This window comes from Epinephelus fuscoguttatus, linkage group LG1 (genome assembly GCF_011397635.1).
Source record: "Epinephelus fuscoguttatus linkage group LG1, E.fuscoguttatus.final_Chr_v1".
NCBI lineage: Eukaryota > Metazoa > Chordata > Actinopteri > Perciformes > Serranidae > Epinephelus > Epinephelus fuscoguttatus.
The window spans coordinates 34,836,251-34,857,856 of NC_064752.1; the positions used below are offsets into that span (position 1 = coordinate 34,836,251).

Consider the following 21,606-nt stretch of genomic DNA (forward strand, 5'->3'; position numbering starts at 1 on the left):
ATTTTTCTGAATGTATTCATTATTTGCATGGGCACAAAGACATGGTTGACATGGAAATCTGAAATCATACAGATACACTTTTACATGCCTTTAATAATCCTCTGCTTATTAACCCTGGTGAGCTCAGCCAGACTGAATATTGTCTCTATTCTGATGCATAATTGTCTTTTTTTCTGCTGACTATGCCACATGGTTAGATGTTTCCAGTTGCCACTGACAATACCTGGATAGACATCCACCTGTATTGTTGCTGCAAACTGAACGGAGAGAGAAAAAATGCATTTGCTGTAAAAGAGAGAAAACATGGAGCAGGAGAGCTGTCCCTCCACACCAGCTTAGGTCAACACATCTAGTATGTTATGACGACACTTGAGAAAATAACCATGATCACATTAAGCTCAAAAAGTAACAACAGCAACGATCAACAGTCTCACCACTGAAAAGATGTGCACATTTAATCATGTGGATTTTCCAAATCCTTCAAGAGGAAATTGAACATTTTGCAAATCACATTTCAGGAGCTTGGGAAAGGACACTCAACTCGGCCACCTCTTATTATACCATAAAGATATTTCAATGTTCATTAGATTCATGAGTGCCCCATGTTCAATTATGCAGTGGCTTAGAGGTGGATCTGATATATAAACCCCTTAAACATGATGCCCTAAATAATGAGAACCTATATTAATCCTTACACAAGAAGGAGACTGTAACAGAAATGGGAGGAGGCATTGATGGAGGAGGTCCAGAGGCTGTAGAGGCAAGTGAGCATCCACTTGCTTTATGTATGACTAAGGAAACCACACTTGAGAGTTATGTAAGGCGACAATAATACCACTTATGTGTCTGTCTGTAAAGTAAATGTTCTTTTTTTTCTTTATCACAGTAAATCAAAACGGAAGGCAACTAAGAACAGAAGTGGTGGGAAAACAGATTTGTTGATCTTAATGTCAACCACATATCAGACAAAATGCTGGCTTGAATAAGGATACTAGATCTAACCTCACACCTTGCTCGTGTCATGTTTGCCTGCACCAGGTGAAACCAAAAGAATAGGACGACATATGTATGATGATATATCATGTCACTTACTGGGATGTTTGTTGTTTTCAGGATGCTTGCAAATGTGTTGCAAGCATCCCAGAAGGAGGTTTGGACATGGTACTGAATATTCTGCAGACAATTTGTTGCATTTTTCTCCTATTACACAAGTAAAATTTTGTATGTATTGGAAATAAATCACTATAGATTCGTCAAACCAGGGGTTGTTCTAAAATAGATTGGTGGTTAGTTACATTTTCATTTTGCAATTGTGAAACACAGGACAAAGTACTGGACCTGCTCCAAGCAAAGTGCCAGTTCTCCAAATCACATTTTGCTAACTTTAAGCCCTTAATCTGTTACCATGCCTCTCAAAATCCCCATCAGTACCACAGAGCTCAAGATTATGAAAATTTCTGCCATCTTTGCCTTTGCTGCAGCTGAGCAGACATGTTTTTTTAAACATATGTAGCATTGAACTGAGACACAAACTGTAAAATAAAGAATCCTGAATCTCTTTTGAACAACTACACCCAATCAACATATAGGAGAATGCATTTGACATGTGGTGACTTAAACTTTTTTTTTTACTTTAGCTATTTAGGACTGTGGAGATGGCAACACATCTAAAATCAAGATGAACAGTCGTTTCATATTCCACATGAGAAAAAAAAAGTAGACAAGTCAAGAAACCAAAGTCATGTTTGAATAGATTTTGTGGCATGAAATCAAATAACAGAGAATAAATGATGGAGATCACTGAAATCAAACCTTTCCTAGTTACATCCAAATTTCTAGCAAGGCTTGAAAACCATTCCTCATCTCCCGACAATTACTTGAGGCTCAAAGTGCCAGTCAACAGTCACACAATATGAAATGTCTCTATTGCACTGTGATGTGGCTGCTAAAGCAACCCTCACTTACATCATTTCTTTTTTTTTTTTTTAAACCACTCACTCTTTTCCAGTCTGCAAACAGAAGTCCATGACAGTTAAAAGCATCACTTTTGTGAGTTAACATATCTTACATTATCATATCAAACTCTTTATTTGTAAATGAAATAATCAGTGTACTATTTTAAATAAGTTGATAATTATGAGTGTGTGTGCCTGTGTAGTATGTGACACGTCTGTGCCTGTGGGCTGTGGGAGATTTCTTATCATTTCCTACAGAGGAACTTTCCCCTATTTCTCCCCGCTCCTTTAACAGGCCATTCCAGTGCAGGTCGAACAGCGTACTGGGGCAGTAGTATCTCTTATGGTTTGAGTAATGGTGACTAAAGGTCTATGTAGTTCCTAAAACAGAAATAAAAGAAATGGAATCTTCAAAGTGACATGAAAAAGTGCCCAAATGAACAGAAAAAAACAGACATGAATGAATGAAAGAATAACGTACAACAGAACTAGGTGCAGGGCACCAGAGCAGAGAGGGCACTTCTTGAGAGTCAGTTGTCTGTCTGACGACTGGGCCGTTTGTTTTTGTTTTGTTTTTTTTTTTTCCTTTTTGACTTTTAATATTAGTTGGTTCAGTTTAAAGAGAGCCTCCTCGAGGCTCCCGATCCCCGCCACCATTTACTAGGTCTGCACAGAGCAGTGGAAGATGGCAGCGTAGTCGTTTGAGAGTTCCAAGAGTTCAAACTGGTCTTTCTTTGATGAATTCAGAGCCCGTCACCAGCTTCCCATTCGGTCCTGCAGCTTTGCCGGGATAACACTTCCAAATGGAAGCAAATCAGAATGGCATTAAAACACCACAGCCCAAATTTTCTTCCTTTCCATCTCAGTCAGTCTTCCCACTCTGAAACACCCTCGCAGTACAAAATTCTTGAACCTAACCCGGGGTTTCTTAGGAAAAAAAAAAACACCACCATGAAGTATTGTTACACTTTGACCCCCTCCACTCTAGGCACACAGTCTTTAAGAAGTGCTGAGACACAATACGTTTTAGCACAGAGAGAAATACAACTGTCTCCCAGCTGCCCCTTCCACAGCCAAGGCAAGGGCAGGGCATGGTGTGATAGGGTAGGCAGAAGGAAAGGGGCTGTGATGGGTAGTAGCGGGAGGCAAGCCCCTGGGCTGGGCTTTGGTTGGCTGGTTAGTGTGGCTCAGCTGGCTGCGGCCCGAGCCATCAGGTCCTCTAGAGCCTTGTCCTGATCATTGTTGTGGACCAGCAGCACCTCTTTGATGGCGTCCCGCTGAAATCCCATTTCACCAAATCTTGACATTAGTTCAAGAAACTGCAATGCCTGGGAAGGATGAAATAAACCTATTAAAGATTATATTACCTATCAATGTAATCAACAGACTTTATCTTAATCATCAAAAGACAGAGTGATGTAGAGGTGTCGCTCATATTTCAAAACCAGTTGATAACGGGTTCCAAATTGTCTGATCTATTTAAATCGTTTGCCTCCAAGCTTATTGATACCCTTTATTGATGCAAGCGTGTTTTCCTGTAAATTACGCGCTGTAAAACAATGTCAAACTTTTGCACCACAGACAGAAAGAAGCAGTCCAAACATGGCTTAATTTCTTGAAAAAAGATGAGTGTTGCTTGTTAAATATATATATATATATATATATATAATTTCAAGTAAGGGTGTAAACAGCAATATGCTGAAACATGTCTCGATATAAATATCCTGTTATAATAACATTAGCACCATGCTGTGTCACATGCATGCCTTTTTTCTACTCTGTTTCTACACTGTGTTTAGACTCAGAGATTATAAAAGAGTTGAATTGGTGCCGAAAACCCTTGCAGGCCTATTTTTCCCCACACAAAAAAAACTGATTACGAGTCACTAAGGGAAATAATAAAGAACCAGACCCAGATGCAGAATCAATAACGGCACGGGTATCAATAAAATCTGATCAATTCCCATTCCCGCTTAGTAACATATAAACACAATGCATGTTCTTAAGGTGGTTTGCTAATGGGAAATTGTACAAACCTTTTCCTCTGAGCATTGGTACATCTCTAAACACTCCTCCACTGCACTTGCATCAAAGCCCCGCTCACACAGACGCCCATGGATAAACAGGTAGTCCAGTACCTGAGACAAACAATAAGTAAGTTTATTATGGGTCTGCTTTGAAAATCACGTTAATGAGCCTTAAATTAAGAATTACATAAAAGACAAATGTAAATATAATATTGTGGATTGAAATGAATGAATGTTAATGGTCTCTGGGGTTCATTCATTGTTCTCTTTATGCTATATGTGCAATGAATCTTCAAGTTTGTGATGCCCAGTGCTAATTAATGTAAAACCAGTTGGTTTTAAATATGACATACCAACTCCATAGAACCTATTTTACTTTTGTTTTATCCCACACCTGCTACTATAGCCACCATAGTCATGTGAACATAGTTGGATAAGTCATACTGTTCAGTACTAGCTGTACAGATTACAAAAGCTGATCTATTGCCATAATGTTTAAGACAACAGGAAAAGTGCTGAAACAACTTTATTGTAATTTAAGGCTATGTTTACAGATGTACTGCATTGATGCTTTACTGGACACAATTACAAAAGCACACAAACAATGAACTGTAAGGCATGTCAGACAGTGAATATGCTAGGAATCCAGATTTCTGCGCACTGCAGTGAAAGGGAGTCGCACCTGCTCCACGTTCTGCCCTTGTCTCTGCATGGCCCGTAGGACACCCTCGTAAGAGTAACCCATGCCCACAAGGGTTTCCACACACTGACGCTCGCTGGGAGTCATGCTGAGCAGGGCGCCCCCACACGGCAGACCAGAAGTTCCCGACCCTGGGTTGACCTAGAGTGAAAAAAATGACTGAATGTCAATAAGGTTCTTGAGCATCCTTATAGTTTTTATCACTGGATAATCTACATCATTACATCCCACACAAACTATGCACGCTATTAGTAAGATATGGATGTATTCTCTTGCTAACCGGTTTTGGTGCACCACTCTTGGTGTGGCTGGTTGGCTCAGGAGCAACAATAACTTGGGTCTTGGGGATGGTCGGTGGGCTGCCGTTGGGTAGGTTCTGTCGGGGAGCGGGGACAGCTGTAGGGACTGGGCTGTACCTTACTGGCTCGGGATCACCAGAGTCAGAGAGCTTGGGAAAAGTGAGAGAGCGGATGTTACAGGGTCGATCATCTGCGTCAAACCCCGTTCTCCCAGGCTGTCCAACTCTGTCCATGTCCAGCAAGGCAACCAACCCATTGGGTTTATGAGTAAAGCCAGGTTTAGCTGTGATGCTGGTGTTGGTGCTGGGAGGAGACGGGCTGTTCCCACGTGACCCTATCTGGGAAACCTCTGGTGGGGATACAGAGGGAGGAGGTTGAGGTTGTGGCTGGCTCTGGAGGATGCTCCTAAGCTCCTCCTTATCGTCCAAAGTTTTGAGCTCCAGCTTGTCAAAGGGGTCCTCTTCCCGCTCAAAGTCAGCTAGGTTGAGGCTGTGCGGCTGGGGAGTGCTAGGCTGGGTTTTCCTTGGCCCAAGGCTTGGGGCAGGCAGTGGAGTGAGGATGGCATTATGGCTCAGCCCCGCCAGGACGGGGTTCAGCGCAGGTGGTAGAAGGTCCTGGTCCTCTGCAGCAGACCCAGGTTTCTTTACTCTACCACCATCAATGTCTTGGGCCTGTGCCAAGCACTCCCTGCTCTCTGCCTCCTGCTTGGCCGCTGCTTCTTCTGCTCTCGCTTCTGCTGCTCTCGCCTCAGCCAGTTCAACTCCCCATCGCACACTACGCCTCTCCAGAGAAAAGTCATACTGTTGAGGCCACAGACAGAGGAAGGATGGGGGTGATGGGCAAAGAGGGCACATAGAGTGACAGAGAAAACAAGAATAATTGTGAGAATATAAGTCATTTAAACTCCAGTTTTACAAATTAGACATCTATACAGCTTGTACAACATAATCTGAATAAACTCAAAATTTGAGGTTTCTGTAATTTGTTAAGAATAGAAGGTACTCTGACTTTTGAGCAGGTATTGCTCATTGCCTACAAACAACTGAAATAACTCCTAGGAACAAACTGTACTCTATTGGCAGCATGTCCTTGACTATACCTCTCCATAAAATTGTGCCTTCTCTCTGACTTTTAGCATGACAACAAGACCAAATGCATAATGTTGATACCGCAGAACAGAGAGCAGGGCCTATAATGATCAGTGCCATATTATTGCAGGTCAGCAAAGCACGGTTAAGCCCTGCTGTGAGGATACTGCGGAGATGCACATAAGTGCAGCATATGAGAAAATACCAGTGCAAAAATCAACAAATTTCCTGTGCCTGACTAACCTGTGAGTCCACTAGCAAAGAGCCGCAGTCTGGGAGACAGAAACCAACAGGCAGCCCCACTTTGGCTGGGCAGCGGAATTTGTCATTGATCTTGAAGGGAACGTCATCAAGGTAGCTGATGGGTCCTGTGTACGACAAAAAAAAAAACCAAAGAGGAATACACACTGGAATTTCAGGCACCAACAGACCTTGGACACACGTCACTCACAACTCAAAACATCAGAGGGTCAAACAGAGAAACAAAAGTATTAAAAACAGGTCCTCACCATTGTTGTATGCATCTGATCCAGACTTCCTCGCAGCCATTTAGAGACCCTGAAAACAGTATGGTAGGTGTAAAGTTAGTGAGCTGTAGGAGTGCCATGTTGTTTCAAATGTCAAAGAGAGTTAATATTTACATAGCACATGTTGATGTATCTTCAAAAACACACTGACACAGTAGTTTAGTCTTTCACTGAGCTCAGAAAAGTCTAATGGAACAGCTTCAATAAAAACATAAAAGCAATGACACTTTAGCACAAGATAATGCTAATTATTATTATTATAAAACTTTTCACTACACCATTGGCTTTCTACATTCTGCTGCTGTGCATCTCAAGTCACATAATCCCGTTATATGGTCATGCCATGCTACAATGGCTGACATTATCAACACAGAGACGCTACTGTTTTCACATCCGCTGATCACAGAACTTTGTCTCTGTGTGTGCTGGTTTAGAGCAATGTTCAGCAGAAAAAGTGAGTGAGTTGAACCACTAACGCAGCTGAAAGGGCTCATTTGTTAGTTAAAAAGTACTTAAAGCTCCAATATGCTAAATTTTTAAGAAACACTGAATCAAATGGTTTACTGATATATAATCATTTTGCCAGTGCTGCCTACACTGCTGAAAATCAACACCCAGCTCCACAGCTTTTTGCTTTTGTGTGCTAGCTCATTTGATTAAATCCCAATCTCACCAATCCCTTCCTATATGAGACTACAGCCAGTCATTTCCAGAAAATCTAACTCACACAAGCCAACTGTAGCCTGCATTATCAATCTAGCACCCAAAAACATATTTCAGCAAAGAAAACGAATAGCCAGGAAAATAAATTTAAACATCTAGCAAGCCGAAGAGAGACAGATCATTTTCACATGATGACTGGATTGCTCTGAGTCCTAGGTGGGCAACAAGTCATGTACACAATTAACCATAAGCAACTGATAATCAAATATTATAAACCTAGTTGCTCTGTGAGTTCATTTTGTGATCTGTCTGCCCCCCAGTTTTCAGAAATTACTTTACACATTCTTTATCTATGCTTTGAGTCACTGAAACATTAATAACTTATGTTTAAACAAGAACAGTTCCACTAATTACCAGTAAAACGTGCTATGTATTAGTAAAGGGTTCACCAGAGAGAGACCAATGATGGGTGTCTAAGGAGCCTCAAATATGTCTATGGGATTCATTATTGCCTGGTTGAAGTGGATCCCCAGCATGAACAGGTTTACAATCACAGTATTAGACATCCCTGCTAGGAATATTGCTTCATTAAGTGCCTTATGCTTAAAATATAAAATGATCAGCAATACACAGTAGCCTGTAATACACTGCAATCTGCTGAATATCACCAGCACTGGTCAGAGAAGGCCCCGGGATCACTAAGAGAGTAACCAGCAGCACTAATCTAGAATTATAAACACACGTACTGTGTAAAATTGTAACCTACAGGCAGGTTAATTTTACGACACTTACCTGGGAGTTGTACACAATCCATTAGCCCCATTTCCAGTTTTAGTCATCATACATGACACTACACAATCCATTAGCCCCATTTCCAGTTTTAGTCATCATACATGACACTACACTATTATAGCTCTGTGGCTAATCATGATTGGCCATAATCAAGAGGTATCTCGTGAACAGCAGGTACATCTTGATCAGATCTATTTTAATTGTACAACTACTGTACAGTTGTTGTTTATTGTAATTAAGCATAATGTTATATAACACCCCTCCACCACAAGTTGCTGTTCCACGAAGCTAACAACTTAAATTGTACTCACGGTTTGAGTACAGCTGAGTCAAGTTAGAGGAAATATTTCATTTGACGGTTACAACCACAACAACGCTGGACAACTCACCAGGGTAGTTGATCAGCTGACTATTTTGAAAGGAGCTGAACTGCTTCTGGGTTGAATCGATAACGAAAGAGTCGCAGTAACTATCACATCTCAGGCAAGTTAATGCTAAATAGCAAATATCAAGGCTCCCAGCTGTCACGTATTGCTCCCAATATTACCGACAGACACATTAAAGTCATGGGTGTCTCACCCATGACTGAAGTGCAATGTCGTATATTCATAAGCCCGTGTTAGTTAGCTAAGTTATGACAGAGTTAATTAGCTGCAAGCTAAGCTATTATTATCTTTGGATAGTCCTAGCTCAACGGGCTAACAGCTAACATTCAGTGACAGTTTAGCCAAGAAGTCGACGTCGGGTTTGACATTAGTTGGTATTGGCGGAATATTAAGGTTGTATTAATGTATTCACTGACAGCCACCACTAGCTGCTGGATAATGTTTTTGGGGAAAAGCCACCGTTCATGCTAATACGCTTAGCTTCGCCAGTGGCCTGGCTGTAATGTTATGTGGCTGGATAACACAGACCGCTGCCTCTGCTGCCACCGCCCCTGAAACAAAACTGAGCTCACACACAAACACACACTCCTCTCACCTGTGTCTGCTCTGTCTCGCTCTTTCAAAATCCAAACGACGTCGTGTCGAGGGGGCACTCAAATTTAAACTGTTCTCCGAATGAGTTTTATTTATACTGAAATCTCTTTCCTGCTTCAGCGTGGGACGCCATCTTGATTTGTCAAGCTCCCTTCCACTGGTTCCTGTCTGACGTCACTCACCTACATGACGTCAAAAAAAATCACAACACTACATCCAGCTGTGCGAGTCAGTGGCGCTAGCATACTGGTAGGTGCTGTTTTTAAAGACGAGATATCGGAGATAATGCTTCTCAGTAATCAAATCAAGAGTTGGTTTTAAATAATGACGTTATTGGCATTGTAGGAGTACAACAAAATGTATTTGTAACTCCCAGAATGTGAGTTATGAAAGGAAAACAGGAAGCATACACAAAATACTTTATAACAGTATGCTTCTTTGGAAATATATAGAATTCAAATGTTTGTGAAAGCGTTTTCATGTCAAATGAATCCAAATAACATGGTGATGAAAATTTGTATTTGCTTTCTTCACTCAAATATCTGGGACTGGCAACGTTTATTAGGCTATTTGTATTGCAAGTTATATTTATTGTAGTATTTTTTAGAAAAATGGAAAGGGACTGACCCATAATGATAATGATGATGATCAAGTTAAATCCAGTCAGCCCTCAAGATGTGATCATAGACTGAGTGACAGAGCAGCATCTTTTACTCATCTTTTACCCACAAAGTTATCTAATTTATCTCCTTCACATGCTGAGAATTAGCGTAGACATACTGACTAGCCCTTATAATCCCATCAGTATTAAAATAAAAAGTGGTCAAATAAATTTAAAATATAGGCCTAATTCATCACTTAGGCCTCTGTAGTTAAGTTTTTATCAGAATTAAACTGTCAAACTATCAAAATACTGAATCTTTTTTGACATGATAGCAAGAATGGACCCATACTGATTAAATCAAGGATTATAAAGAAAAAGCCTAATCTATTTAGATAAGCCACCCACTGTTGTCAGAACTGTGCTGATCAACTTTTCCATCAACTCACAGCAACAATGAACACAAATACCACTGTAACACAGGCCTACATTGTTTACAATTTAATGAATTAAAAATAGGGAAGTATAGGACTTCCTAATAGCTGATGTAAAATTAGGATGATAGGCCTACATATATGCCATCTCTGAATTTTGCTGATCAGTAAAAAAAAAGTGAGTACACATATTTTTAAATGTTTGGAGTAATAATTTTTAAAACATCTAAAATTGTAATATAAACACGAGTGTAAGTATTATTATCATTATTATTATTATTATTATTATTATTATTATTATTATTATTAGTGAAACTGAAGGAATTATTATTATTATTATTATTATTATTATTATTAGAATAGAATAGAATGGAATAGAACAGAAAGAACTTTATTTATCCCCGAGGGGAAATTCAGCTGTTCAGCAGCTCATAAAAGATAAAAAAAAATCAAATAAAATACGTTAAAATAAGTGCACAAATTGCTGTTGTTGTTGTTATTATTATTATTACTATTATTAGTAGTAGTAATAGTATTATTATAAGAGCATATTATAATATATCGTGGGGGTTTTTTTACTCTTAGCCTATATATTTTCTAAATTTGATTTTTTTAGTTTAGTATTGAGTGCGCGCACGTCACGTCACCCTTACGTGCTTTACGTTTTGCAGACACGCGCAATGATAGCCGGAAGCACCGATGGGAGGAAAATAAAAATCGATGAAATCCACTGTAATTCGCGAGTGTAAACCACTCACTTACTGTCCTTTTCGCGACCGTGGGCTCGAATTTCTCAGCCTTTTCCACTGCCACTGTGCCGGAGGGGACGGCCGAGAGCAGGGAAGCTGCCCCATTTGAACGAAGTTGCTCGGTAGAGGTTTAGCTGACGTGTGGAGAAGTTGAGACTGCCAGAGAGCAGATAAACAAACATAAACAAGCAGGGATCAGCTGAGCGCCTGGCCGAACCGAACCAGCAGCACGGAGAGATGTCAGGGAGGGCGAGTTTCCTCTTGCCAGCCCAAGAATGATCCACAGGAGAGCGTGACTTACACTGATACTAGCTCCATGTCAACTGTCAACACTGGCACACAAAGAATTTCGGAAACACAACACGAGGACCAGCCATAGGCTTTAGCAGAGAATCCACTGCTCCTGTCACTGTCTCTTTGTCAAGACATAGCCAGGCTAGCATGGACAGCCAATGAGTTTACCTGCCAGTTGTCAGCTGTAACGACACGAACACACAGTACAGTGCAAGGAGACAGAGGTAAACACTTTTTATTAACTTTGCCTTTTCTTCCCCACGTAGGGCCTGCGAAGTAAAGCACTGACCCGAGCTAGCTTGGCAGGCCACATATCCTGTTTGTGTTTGAATTCTTTATGTGACGGTCAGTTTACCAGCAGGGCTGCTATCTGTTCACTGTTTCTATTGTCCTAGCGTGTTCTAGAAAGGCTAATGTCAATACAAACAAAGCTAACAGGCTGTTTGCTACAACTGTGACCATGAAATGTTAAACATGTGGAATCTAAGTAGGATCCTGACACTATCATTAAGCCTGTCATTTTTATTTCCACTAAACAATATCCCCCTTACCTTTCACTCATCTGTGGCCACTGGTGACAGAAGTGGGATCAACATGGCCCACCAGGCGACCCCTAGTTCCCAGAAGGCCCTGATGATGGAGCTGAAGTCTCTGCAGGAGCAGCCGGTGGAGGGCTTCCGCATCACTCTGGTGGAGGAGTCTGACCTCTACAACTGGGAAGTGGCCATCTTCGGTCCCCCAAACACCCTGTATGAGGGAGGCTACTTTAAGGTGGGACAAACATTTTTAATACCAAAAGGACAGCAGACTATGAACACAGACGGGTCATAATATGGCTCTGTGTTTGGATGATGAGACACATTCTTGATGCTGATAGATAATCAGTGGCAGTGTTTATATCAGTGTATATAGTGCAGCTGTGCTCCTTGGCAACTTTCCTTTTTTTATGAAGGATACATAAAAGATAGCTGACAGTGACTCTGTTTGAACCAAAGTGTCACACCAAGTAAAGTCTCATTAAAGAGGCTGAGGCACTTTTAAAAACTGTAATTCAGCACTGACCTGTCTCAGATCCATCTGCCCACCTCTGCTGGTCTTTTCCAGATTTAAAGCACTCTCAGACAGCCAATTATACTTCTTTAATTTTTAGTCTGTCTCCCCTCTCCCTCCATTCTCCTTGTCCAGCCCTCTCCCCCCTCGCTGTATGATGGTTGTGCTTCAGACGGCTATTTTTAGCCGTGAGACCGATATAAATGGCACCTCAGCGCAGAGAAAGAGTAAGAGAGAAGGGCACGATGAGACTCATCTCCCTATCTTTCATGTCACTTATTCGGTGAAACTCCTGAGGAAAGTGCGCTACGGCAGGAGCCCGCGTTCAAGTTGAGGCAATGCAGATGATGCTGTAATCTCCCAGGAATGCTAAAATAATACAGAGCAGGTGTTGGTGTTGCCTTTACATTGACATCCTCGTGTTGTCTACTGTCTAGTCTGGTCAAATCAATTTTATTTATGCAACCTTGAATCACGTGTTTTTTACAATCTATACAACATATCATATTACACCCTCTTTCCTTAGCTCCTGCAGTCAGATGAGGAAAAACACACACAAAACAGGAAGAAAATAATATAATAAAATCAAATGTACCTGCAAGTCTTTAAAAGAGACGTGCAACTTTTAAAAGAGAGCCTGCAGACACTTTCACCCAAGCACCTTTTTGCTTTGAGGCAAATATACTCACCCCTGAGCCCCTGTGACACCCACACAATTACATTAACAGATGTACTTCTAACACTGTCTAGTATGCTACAGGAAGACATGTCTTGACCTTGGTGCAGGTGTATTTGATGAAGTGTAATTTTGTGTCTGCTGCTGAACCCTGCATCGAAACTTGTGTCAGTGTGTCCTGGCATCTGTGTTTTTTAATATCCCAAGGCTGCACTGGTGTGGCAGTGACTAGTTGTCATGTAATGATAATCCTATCTGAGTGGAAGCAGTTCAGTGAGAACTGGGGTGGTGTTACACACACCCAGGCCTGCACGCCTTTCACCTAGATAATTGCGCAATACTTTGGAAAGAAAACACAGAACCAGAAGCACCAACTGTTGTGTCACCTAATGCCTCACTCTATTTACATTTGTTATAAATTACTAACATAAACTGCTTCGTAGTGTGATAGACGTGGCTGAATGTATGATATATCTCACTTTTGTGACTAATTTCACATGAGAGGGCACAGGAAGCTACATTGTGGTTGAACACTTGTCATTATGCAACTTGTGAAGCTTGACGAGACAGTCAAGAGAGAACTTACTTGTAATGAAATGTTACAAACAGACTCCAATTTTGAAATCGCTTCAGTCTGGACCGATCTTATTTATCCTGTTAAAGCAGCTGCTCTTAATCTCTCTGGTTCCTGAATATCCTGAAAATCCATAAAATTGTTTTCCTGTTGTTTTATTTACTCTTGTTTAAAGAAGCATGAAGGAAGAATTTAATTTATCTTGCTAGAGAAAGATCGTCTTACAAAGATTGTTCATTTGGATATATAACGCATATTTTCTCACATTGCACATATCAACATCAGCCTCCAAAACATCACTTCACATCTGCCTGGGGTCTCCTCACCCTCGCACTGATACCCACATTCTCAAAGGACTTAAACTTAGCATAACTGAAGTCACCTTGGCTGCCTGTAAAACACATTTTGACTGTTAACCTCCGTTTGTTCTCACAGGCTCACATCAAGTTCCCAGTGGACTATCCGTACTCTCCACCGACCTTCCGCTTCCTCACCAAGATGTGGCACCCCAACATCTACGAGGTAAAACATCAATATTTGTCACTTGAAATGTTTTTGTTGTAGCCATTATCATGCCAATTTGACATGTATACAATTACAATATTAATGATAATAATAATAATAAGAAGAAACTTTATTTATGCGGCACTTTTAAAGACAAAGTTACAAAGGGCTTTACATATTTAAAACCAAAACAAAAACATTTTAGGATTGCAGTGACATAAAATCAGATACAGATACAGATACAGATTTAAATTAAAATAGAAATTAAAAAATACAAAGCAAAAACATTAAAAAATATAAGACAGGTTGGAAATAAAATGCGGTGTTTGCATTAATAAAAAGTTTTTTTTAAAAAAGATAAGCCTGAGAGTCCTCGGCTCCTCGGCTCAGAGAGGAGCAGCAGCTCCGCAATCTAACTGGGAGCCGCTGAACCGTGAAGTGCTTTAAAAGTAATCAGTAAAATCTTAAAGTCAATTCTCAAACTCGCAGTTAACCGGTGAAGAGAGGCCAAAACACAGCCGATACCATCTTGTCTTCTAGTGTTTGTTAAAAGCCAGCTGAAGGCATGAGATGGTCTTTTGGCTTAACCCTGAGCGTGGCGCCTTGCAATAATCTGACCGAGATGAAATAAAAGCACGAATGACCTTCTGGAGATCAGGTCGACAGAGAGGAGACCTGATTTCTGAGATGCTCTATGAGCTGATAAGAACATGATTAAATTGCTTTTGTAATTTGTTTTTCAAATTAAAGGTCACTGTTAAATATTAGACTGAGGTTTCTGGCTGCAGGTTTAACATTTGTAGACTGGGAGACAAGTTGTTTTTGTAGAGTAGGTATTGACTTTGGAGGACTGAAGAGAATTATCTCTGTTTTGGTACATCCAGCACTTTATTTCTGACAGACAAGATAAGAGCTGATGATTGTTAAGTAGTTCAGTGGTTTTAACGGCATTTATATAGTCACACTAAAATGGAGCCATTTAGAGACACCTTAATGTCTTCATGACAGACATTATACAGAACATTTTGTTCTCTTTGCAGAACGGAGATGTGTGCATCTCCATCCTGCACCCTCCTGTCGATGACCCTCAGAGTGGGGAGCTGCCCTCTGAAAGGTGGAACCCCACCCAAAACGTCAGGTAATCTCACCCGCACAGCCTCTGCTTCTCTATGCACTTTGATCCATGCTACAGCACAGACATGACGTCTTTATATAACCGTTCTCTTATTTTGGATGCAATGTAGATCAGAGCTATTCAATTACATATTCAACTTGGCCGGATTTTAAATCAGAAAATGTTGATGGGCCACATTTTTAGTGTGTGTGTATATATAAATATATGTATTTTTTTTATATAAAGAGCTATCAATGCACAGAAGCATAATAAGTGGCATAAACAGTAACTAATAACACACTGTCTCTCTTCTCTACACACAGACACACATACACACACACCTCACCTCCTGACGTTTTCCTTATAGGTCAGTTACACAGGATATAGTTTTAGACAGTCCATGGCAGCAACAACAAAGTCACTATATAAACTCAATAACATCTCACTGGAAACAAATCTAACATGTCAATAAAATCAATATTCCTCCAGAGACTGTGGACAGAGCGGATTGAAATATGTCTTTCTACATGCTGATCACATTTATTGATAAACTATTGGCTTTTTACTGGCAGAGGTTTTATCGCACTCACTCACAGTAACAAGCGTAGTATATTCCCTTCATCTGCACCGTGGCCTCTCTGCTGTTGTCTGACTTCACTCTGTTGTGTGTGTCTGAGTGTGTGTGTTCTGTGAGGAGGAGGTCAGCCCTGACATGTAGAGAGCAGGAGAGAGGCTGCTTCATGATGATACATGAAACCAAAACTTTAAAAAGTAACGGCAAGAGCAGATAACGTCTGAGCTTACTATTATTACAGTCTTGATTAAATTTGCCTCGGGCCGTTTAATACTGGGTCTCGGTACCAATCCCTGCCCGGCCACTCAGTGGTTGCTTCTGGGCCGCATGTGGCCCGCGGGCCGCTAACTGAATAGGCCTGCTTTACAACATTTTGGTGGCATCTCAGTACACTGAACTGACAACTCCGTTATATAATACATATACACCATGCTCAACTTCACCACACCACAGACTGTGTGACTGTGTGAGTTGTAGCTGCTTCGGTAGTCTTTTTTTTTTTTTTTTTTTTTTTTTTGTAGACCTGGGTATGAAAAGGATTGAATGCAGGTGTCATTAGACTGGAAAAGTTTCAGTACTCCTTGGTGGGTTATTTTGGCCGATACCTTAAAAGTATCAAGTACCAGTACCCTAGTTTCTGGCTCAATTCCAGCCAGATACCTGTGTTGCATACGGGGTTCCTGCAGATCCTTAAAAAGTCTTAAAAGGCATTAAATTAATTCATCTTTAAATAAGGCCTTAATTGGTATTACAATGTACAAAAAAGTCATGTTTTATGTTACAGTGAACATTTGGGCAAAATTGTCCCCAATCCTCACTACACAGTTGGTGTCCATTCATTTATTTTTCTTCTTCAATTTGTCTTCTATCTAATAAAGGCAAAAATGCCCCCCACATAAAAAGAAAAGACAGTAAGATGGGGGTGGAGGACTTGCCATGCTCATCCACACAAAGAACAAATAAAAGAAAATGAAAAACGGGAAACATCATGTGACATTACATACAGCACAAATCAAGAACTGTGTAAATTAACATTTCACTTTTAGCATTCCTTTGTTCTGTGTAACATCTCAAGAGCAGGACACTGCTGCAGGGTAACTCAGAATTTCTTTTAAATTTAACATGTCAGCAAGACTGGTTTTGTCCAGGAGTGGAGGTAAAGTGCTGAGTCTGTATTTGAAAACCTAAGCAGATGGGTGCAGAATGTAATTGAGCCACGAGGGGGGAAAAGAGGCGAGGTAACGCCTCTGTCTGGGTTCGGATGAAGCCAACAACAGTTTCAAACAGCCTGTGAAGAGTTTTTCTTTCATACAGTTACAGGACCTGATATATCTAAGTGTCCTCATTTTCTGTCTGTGTGTTTTTGTGTGCTGCTCTCTCACCATCAGGACTATCCTGCTCAGTGTGATCTCTCTGCTCAATGAGCCCAACACCTTCTCCCCGGCTAACGTGGATGCGTCTGTCATGTTTCGCAAGTGGAGGGACAGCAAAGGCAAGGACAAGGAGTATGCAGAGATTATCAGGTAGTACACAGCATTTAATATTTGATTCTGATGTGCTTACAGAGAATCATGCAGTCAGTCCATTTAGAAATAACATTTACCACTGACTGATTTTACTCCTGTACGGCCCACAGGAAGCAGGTAATGTCAACAGCGGCGGAGGCTGAGCGTGATGGCGTCAAGGTGCCGACCACGTTGGCGGAGTACTGCGTCCAGACCAGGGTTCCCTCCCAGGACAGCAGTTCAGACCTTCTCTATGACGACCTCTATGATGACGACATGGAGGAGGAGGATGAGGAGGAAGACGAGAGTGAGATGGAATCCGTAGGAGAAGCCGGGGGATTCAGCACCGCGGAGGACGGTGGGACATCCACCAGACGTTACGACAACCAGGACGACTCTGGCAATGAAGACTCATGATGATCTGGATGATGACTCCTCCCTGCCAACCCCCCTGACCCCCCAATACCCTCCTTATTTTACGTGTTCCGTTACGATTTTCAGTGTGTGTGTGCGTGTGTGTGCGTGTGTGTGTTTGTGTGTGTTTGCAAATACAGTGGGGTCAAAAGTCAACTGCCAAAAACGTTTCATCATTTATTAAACTGATACAAATAATTGGTCAAATAATAGTTCAATGTTATTAACATACTTTTTCCAAGAAAGGTTTGTTGGTTGTTTTCACTGAAAGTCAGATTTGGTGTTTCCACCGTTTGCCTTAATTACAGCTTGCACTCTGTCTGGCATCAGATGTTTTGCAGAGAACTGAAATTATTCCAGCACTTTTTGAGAGCACCGCCAAGTGTGTTTGTTGTTCCGTTTTTTTCTTGGCTTTTTTTTTTTGTTTGTTTGTTTGTAAATCTTGCAGTCGAGGATGCAGAAATGATGGCATGCCTCTGCAGAATAGCGTGGATTTACTCTTTGGTCAGTGTGTGATTGACCATGTGCAAGTTACTGACTCCAGATGAGGCAAAACATCCCCACACCTGCACATTTGCATCATCTTGTTTAACTCTAGTTACTGTTTTTAACTGTAGTTCGTATGCCCTGTTGTATTACTCTTTCATGCAACCAACTCACACACATCTCTGTAAGTTGTTTGGTTGCAACCATGTTTCAAACTAAAGTTTCTGCAAGTCTTAAATAGTGAAATGATAGTATGCTTAAATCTAAGCTAAACCATTAGACTTCTGCTGTGAAAGAAGTGGCTTAGTGACTGTGATAGTTTGTTAGTCCTGTAAAGGGACAGTTGACCCCCAAATCAAATATATTAATATTATAATATTTTTCCTCTTAACTTTAGTGCTGTTTATCAGTCTAGATTGATTTGGTGTGAGTTGCAAAGTGCTGGAGATAGCAGCCGTAGAGATGTCTGCCTTCTCTTGAATATAATGGAACCAGATGATACTTGGCTTGCGGTGCTCAAAGTGCCAAAAAATACATTTGAAAAACTCAACAGCAATGTCTCTTTCCAGAAATTATGACCCAGTTACGCATGACAGTCCACAGACATTGTTGTGGGTAGTTTCATTTAGGAACTATTGTTTTTCTGCCAAACTACACCCAACAACTGTATCATTGTGTAGAAGGAAGCATGCATCTACTCATGGACATGGCTCATGCGCAAGATGTAAACGTTATGTTAGCGAGCTCAGGTGAGCTAGCAGTAGATAGGTACTTCCTTCTCTGCAGTGATACGGTTGGCAGGTATAGTTCGGTTGAAAGCAAATAGTTCATACATGAAACTGCTCATAACAAGGTCTGTGGAGTATTTTGAGTAACTGGGTCATAATTTCTAGAAAGAGACATTGCTGTCGAGTTTTTCAAATGTTTTATTGGAGCTTTGAGCACCACAAGCCGAGTGCCATCTAGCGCTTCTATATTCGGAAGAGGGCAGACATTTCTATGGCCAATATCTCCAACACTTAGCAAATCACACCAGAACAATCTAGACTGATAAATAGCACTACAGGTAAGAGGAGAATGTGTGTTTTTGATTTGGGGGTAAAATGTCCTTGTCAGCTGGAGCAGCTTTGTTTGTAGTGTTGGCTTTGCATCTTGGATGTAGATGCAGAAAGATGCTGATGTCTTGTCCTTGTTTGGATGGGAATGACTCGTTTTTGTGAAACTCTTTCCAGCCTTTCAATCAGAGTCCTTTTATCATTTTCATGCATTAACAGTAAGTTACTTAGTGCTTGAAAGACTGTGATATTTAAAATTGTGTTGGAGGATACATGTGTTAACATTTGCAAACATGGTAAGACGAGCTTTTTAGAATCTTCCTATCTCATATACCAGTCTGTCACTTACTTAAAAGCATTTCCCAAAAATAGAAATAGCATGTAACCATTCTTAATAACCTTCTGCAAAGTAAAAGAATTCTTAGTTTTTGATAAATGATGAAAACAAATTGCCGCTGTGGTGGTCTCTTGAACTCCACTGTAGCTGGCCAGCTCTTGGTCTGGCTAGTACCATGTCAGATTGTCTGGTTTTGTGTTAAAAAAGTGTCTCTATCCATCGTGTCTTTTCTTTTTGTCTGTTTTTAATGTTATTCTTTTGTTTAGTTGGCTGCCATTCTGTCCTCCCTGACTTTTCCCTTGTATTTTTTGAGAGGGCTCAGACAGTCCGGCTGATGGACACATTAACCTGGCTCATTAACCAGTCAATGAGCTGGCCAGCTCGCCCTGTCGCTGTCCCTTGGTGTGTCCCGTGGCAGAATATCTCTGTTCCTCCCACGGCTGTCTGTTCGACTTTGATGCAATCAACTTAAATTTGCAAACACAGGCTCCGTCGTGACTCCACCCTCTTGGGACCCACCTTCTGTAGTGTCCATCACGACTGCTCCCTCATGATCCCTCAAAGCAACTGTCATTTGGTTAGGGGTGGACAAGGTTCAGACCTTTTCTCACGTCACCTCCTACACCTCTCTCTGCCTCTTAAACCTCAGGGCCTCAATAGACTTTCAGAGAGAAAAAACAGTCAAAGAGAAACTAAACACACAAACTGCTCCTCACCTCCACCTCCTTTTCTTATTTTCTGCATCACTGGGTGGTTGTAGAGGGCAGAGAGTGAACCGAAAGTCTCCAAACCCACCGCCAGCGTGTTTACACGTGACTGAGTGTCGCTGTTGGTCTTGATTGGTCCTTTAAGTTGTTTTCTTCTTGGTAGGCTAGAGTCAAATTCAAAATCAAAACGCACCTGTTAGAACTTTGTCCTCGAGACAATGCTCACATGTTATGTTGCAATAGATGTGAAAATGTTCCGTTTTTCGCGCCGTGACTCCAACTTCCGCTTAAATGCGACTTAGTGAAAATTGGACGTTGTTACTGTGCTACCACATCCAGAGTCTGTTTATCGACAGGGACAAAATCAACATGCAGCTTAGCCACACATTTGCATTTGAATGAATATGACACTGATTGCCTGTTATCTGTGCGTGCGTGTGCGTGTGTGTGTGTGTGTGTGTGTGTGTGTGTGGATATTTACATTTACTATTCATCATCTATTGACTACAGTGTCAGGGTTTAAATGTTCCTGTCTCTGTGGAACAGGTGCAGACTTCTGTCACACCAGTGAGTTTGTCCAAATGACCTTCTGGACTTTGTTCAGTGGAGAAAACATTGTGTGTTTGCACAGTGTTCTAGTGCTGTTTTGGTGAGGCCTGAACTGGCTGAGGATTTGACTGATTAAAAGTAAACACCCTCTGAGTATTAAACTTTTGGACACACTGAACAGCGTAATGTGACTGATTTTACTTGTATGTCATGAAGTAAACCACATGTTTGGCTTGTGTTTTTATGGTTGTGGGTATGAATCTGTTGCCCTTTTCAACACAACAGAGCACTGCGCAAACCTTTGATTCAAGTGGATGGATTTTATGCCAAGGAAACCAAGTACAGCCCACAACCGCTCATTTTAAAGACTGTGGAGCCATGGCTGCATGTGGTGGATTTAACGCTGTTTGAATAAACTCTTTAAGAGATACCTTTTGGATTTAAATGTGAAGCCAAAGGAGTGAAACATTTCCTCCTGGCCCTGTGCTTCAGGGGCTCACAGAGACTGGATTCTGTGGAGGACGGGGAGAGGAAATCCACTCCTGATCCAGATCTTTAATGGATTTGATACCAAGGCACAACAGGAAGAGGATAAATGCCAGAGAACTTTTCTTGATGTGGTCCCCATTTTTTTTGCCCATCCCTCTACCCTTTACCATGTAGAGAAGTAAAATCATAGTGATGAAATGTACCAATCTCATGTGTAACTGCTAAAGGAATACTTTGACATATTGGGAAATATGCTCAATTGCTTTGTTGCTCAGAAGAGATCAACCACTCTAATGTGTTAAATATGAAACTACAGCCAGAAGCAGATTAGCTTAGCTGTGCACAAAGATTGGAAAGTGGGGGAAACAATTAACCAGACAGAGCGAAGCTAACTGTAGCTAGCTATAGCTATTAGCTATGTCTTGTTTGTTAAATATGTACAATTCCCACAGTATTAAAATGA

General features: G+C 41.1%; 2 protein-coding genes across 3 annotated transcripts; one reads left to right on the forward strand and one right to left on the reverse strand.

Moving 5' to 3' along the window:
* Positions 1-433: 433 nt before the first annotated feature.
* Positions 434-11,759, reverse strand: ubap1 (ubiquitin associated protein 1). 2 transcript variants are annotated; one of them, XM_049591354.1, is made up of 7 exons: positions 11,661-11,759; positions 6,579-6,627; positions 6,313-6,437; positions 4,963-5,781; positions 4,665-4,823; positions 3,992-4,093; positions 434-3,283 (listed from the first exon to the last, which is right to left on the reverse strand). In XM_049591354.1, exons 2-7 carry the CDS (start codon positions 6,616-6,618, stop codon positions 3,143-3,145), a joined length of 1,386 nt encoding a protein of 461 aa, XP_049447311.1. In that variant the 5' UTR covers positions 6,619-6,627; positions 11,661-11,759; the 3' UTR covers positions 434-3,142. The 2 variants fall into 2 exon arrangements, with proteins under 2 accessions (XP_049447311.1, XP_049447242.1); XM_049591285.1 differs by lacking the exon at positions 11,661-11,759 and adding an exon at positions 9,033-9,201 and having other exon boundaries at positions 1,726-3,283.
* ube2r2 (ubiquitin-conjugating enzyme E2R 2) lies at positions 11,704-20,827 on the forward strand. Its single transcript, XM_049591481.1, has 5 exons — positions 11,704-11,880; positions 13,845-13,931; positions 14,954-15,051; positions 16,990-17,124; positions 17,238-20,827. Exons 1-5 carry the CDS (start codon positions 11,704-11,706, stop codon positions 17,521-17,523), a joined length of 783 nt encoding a protein of 260 aa, XP_049447438.1. The 3' UTR covers positions 17,524-20,827.
* Positions 20,828-21,606: the final 779 nt, after the last annotated feature.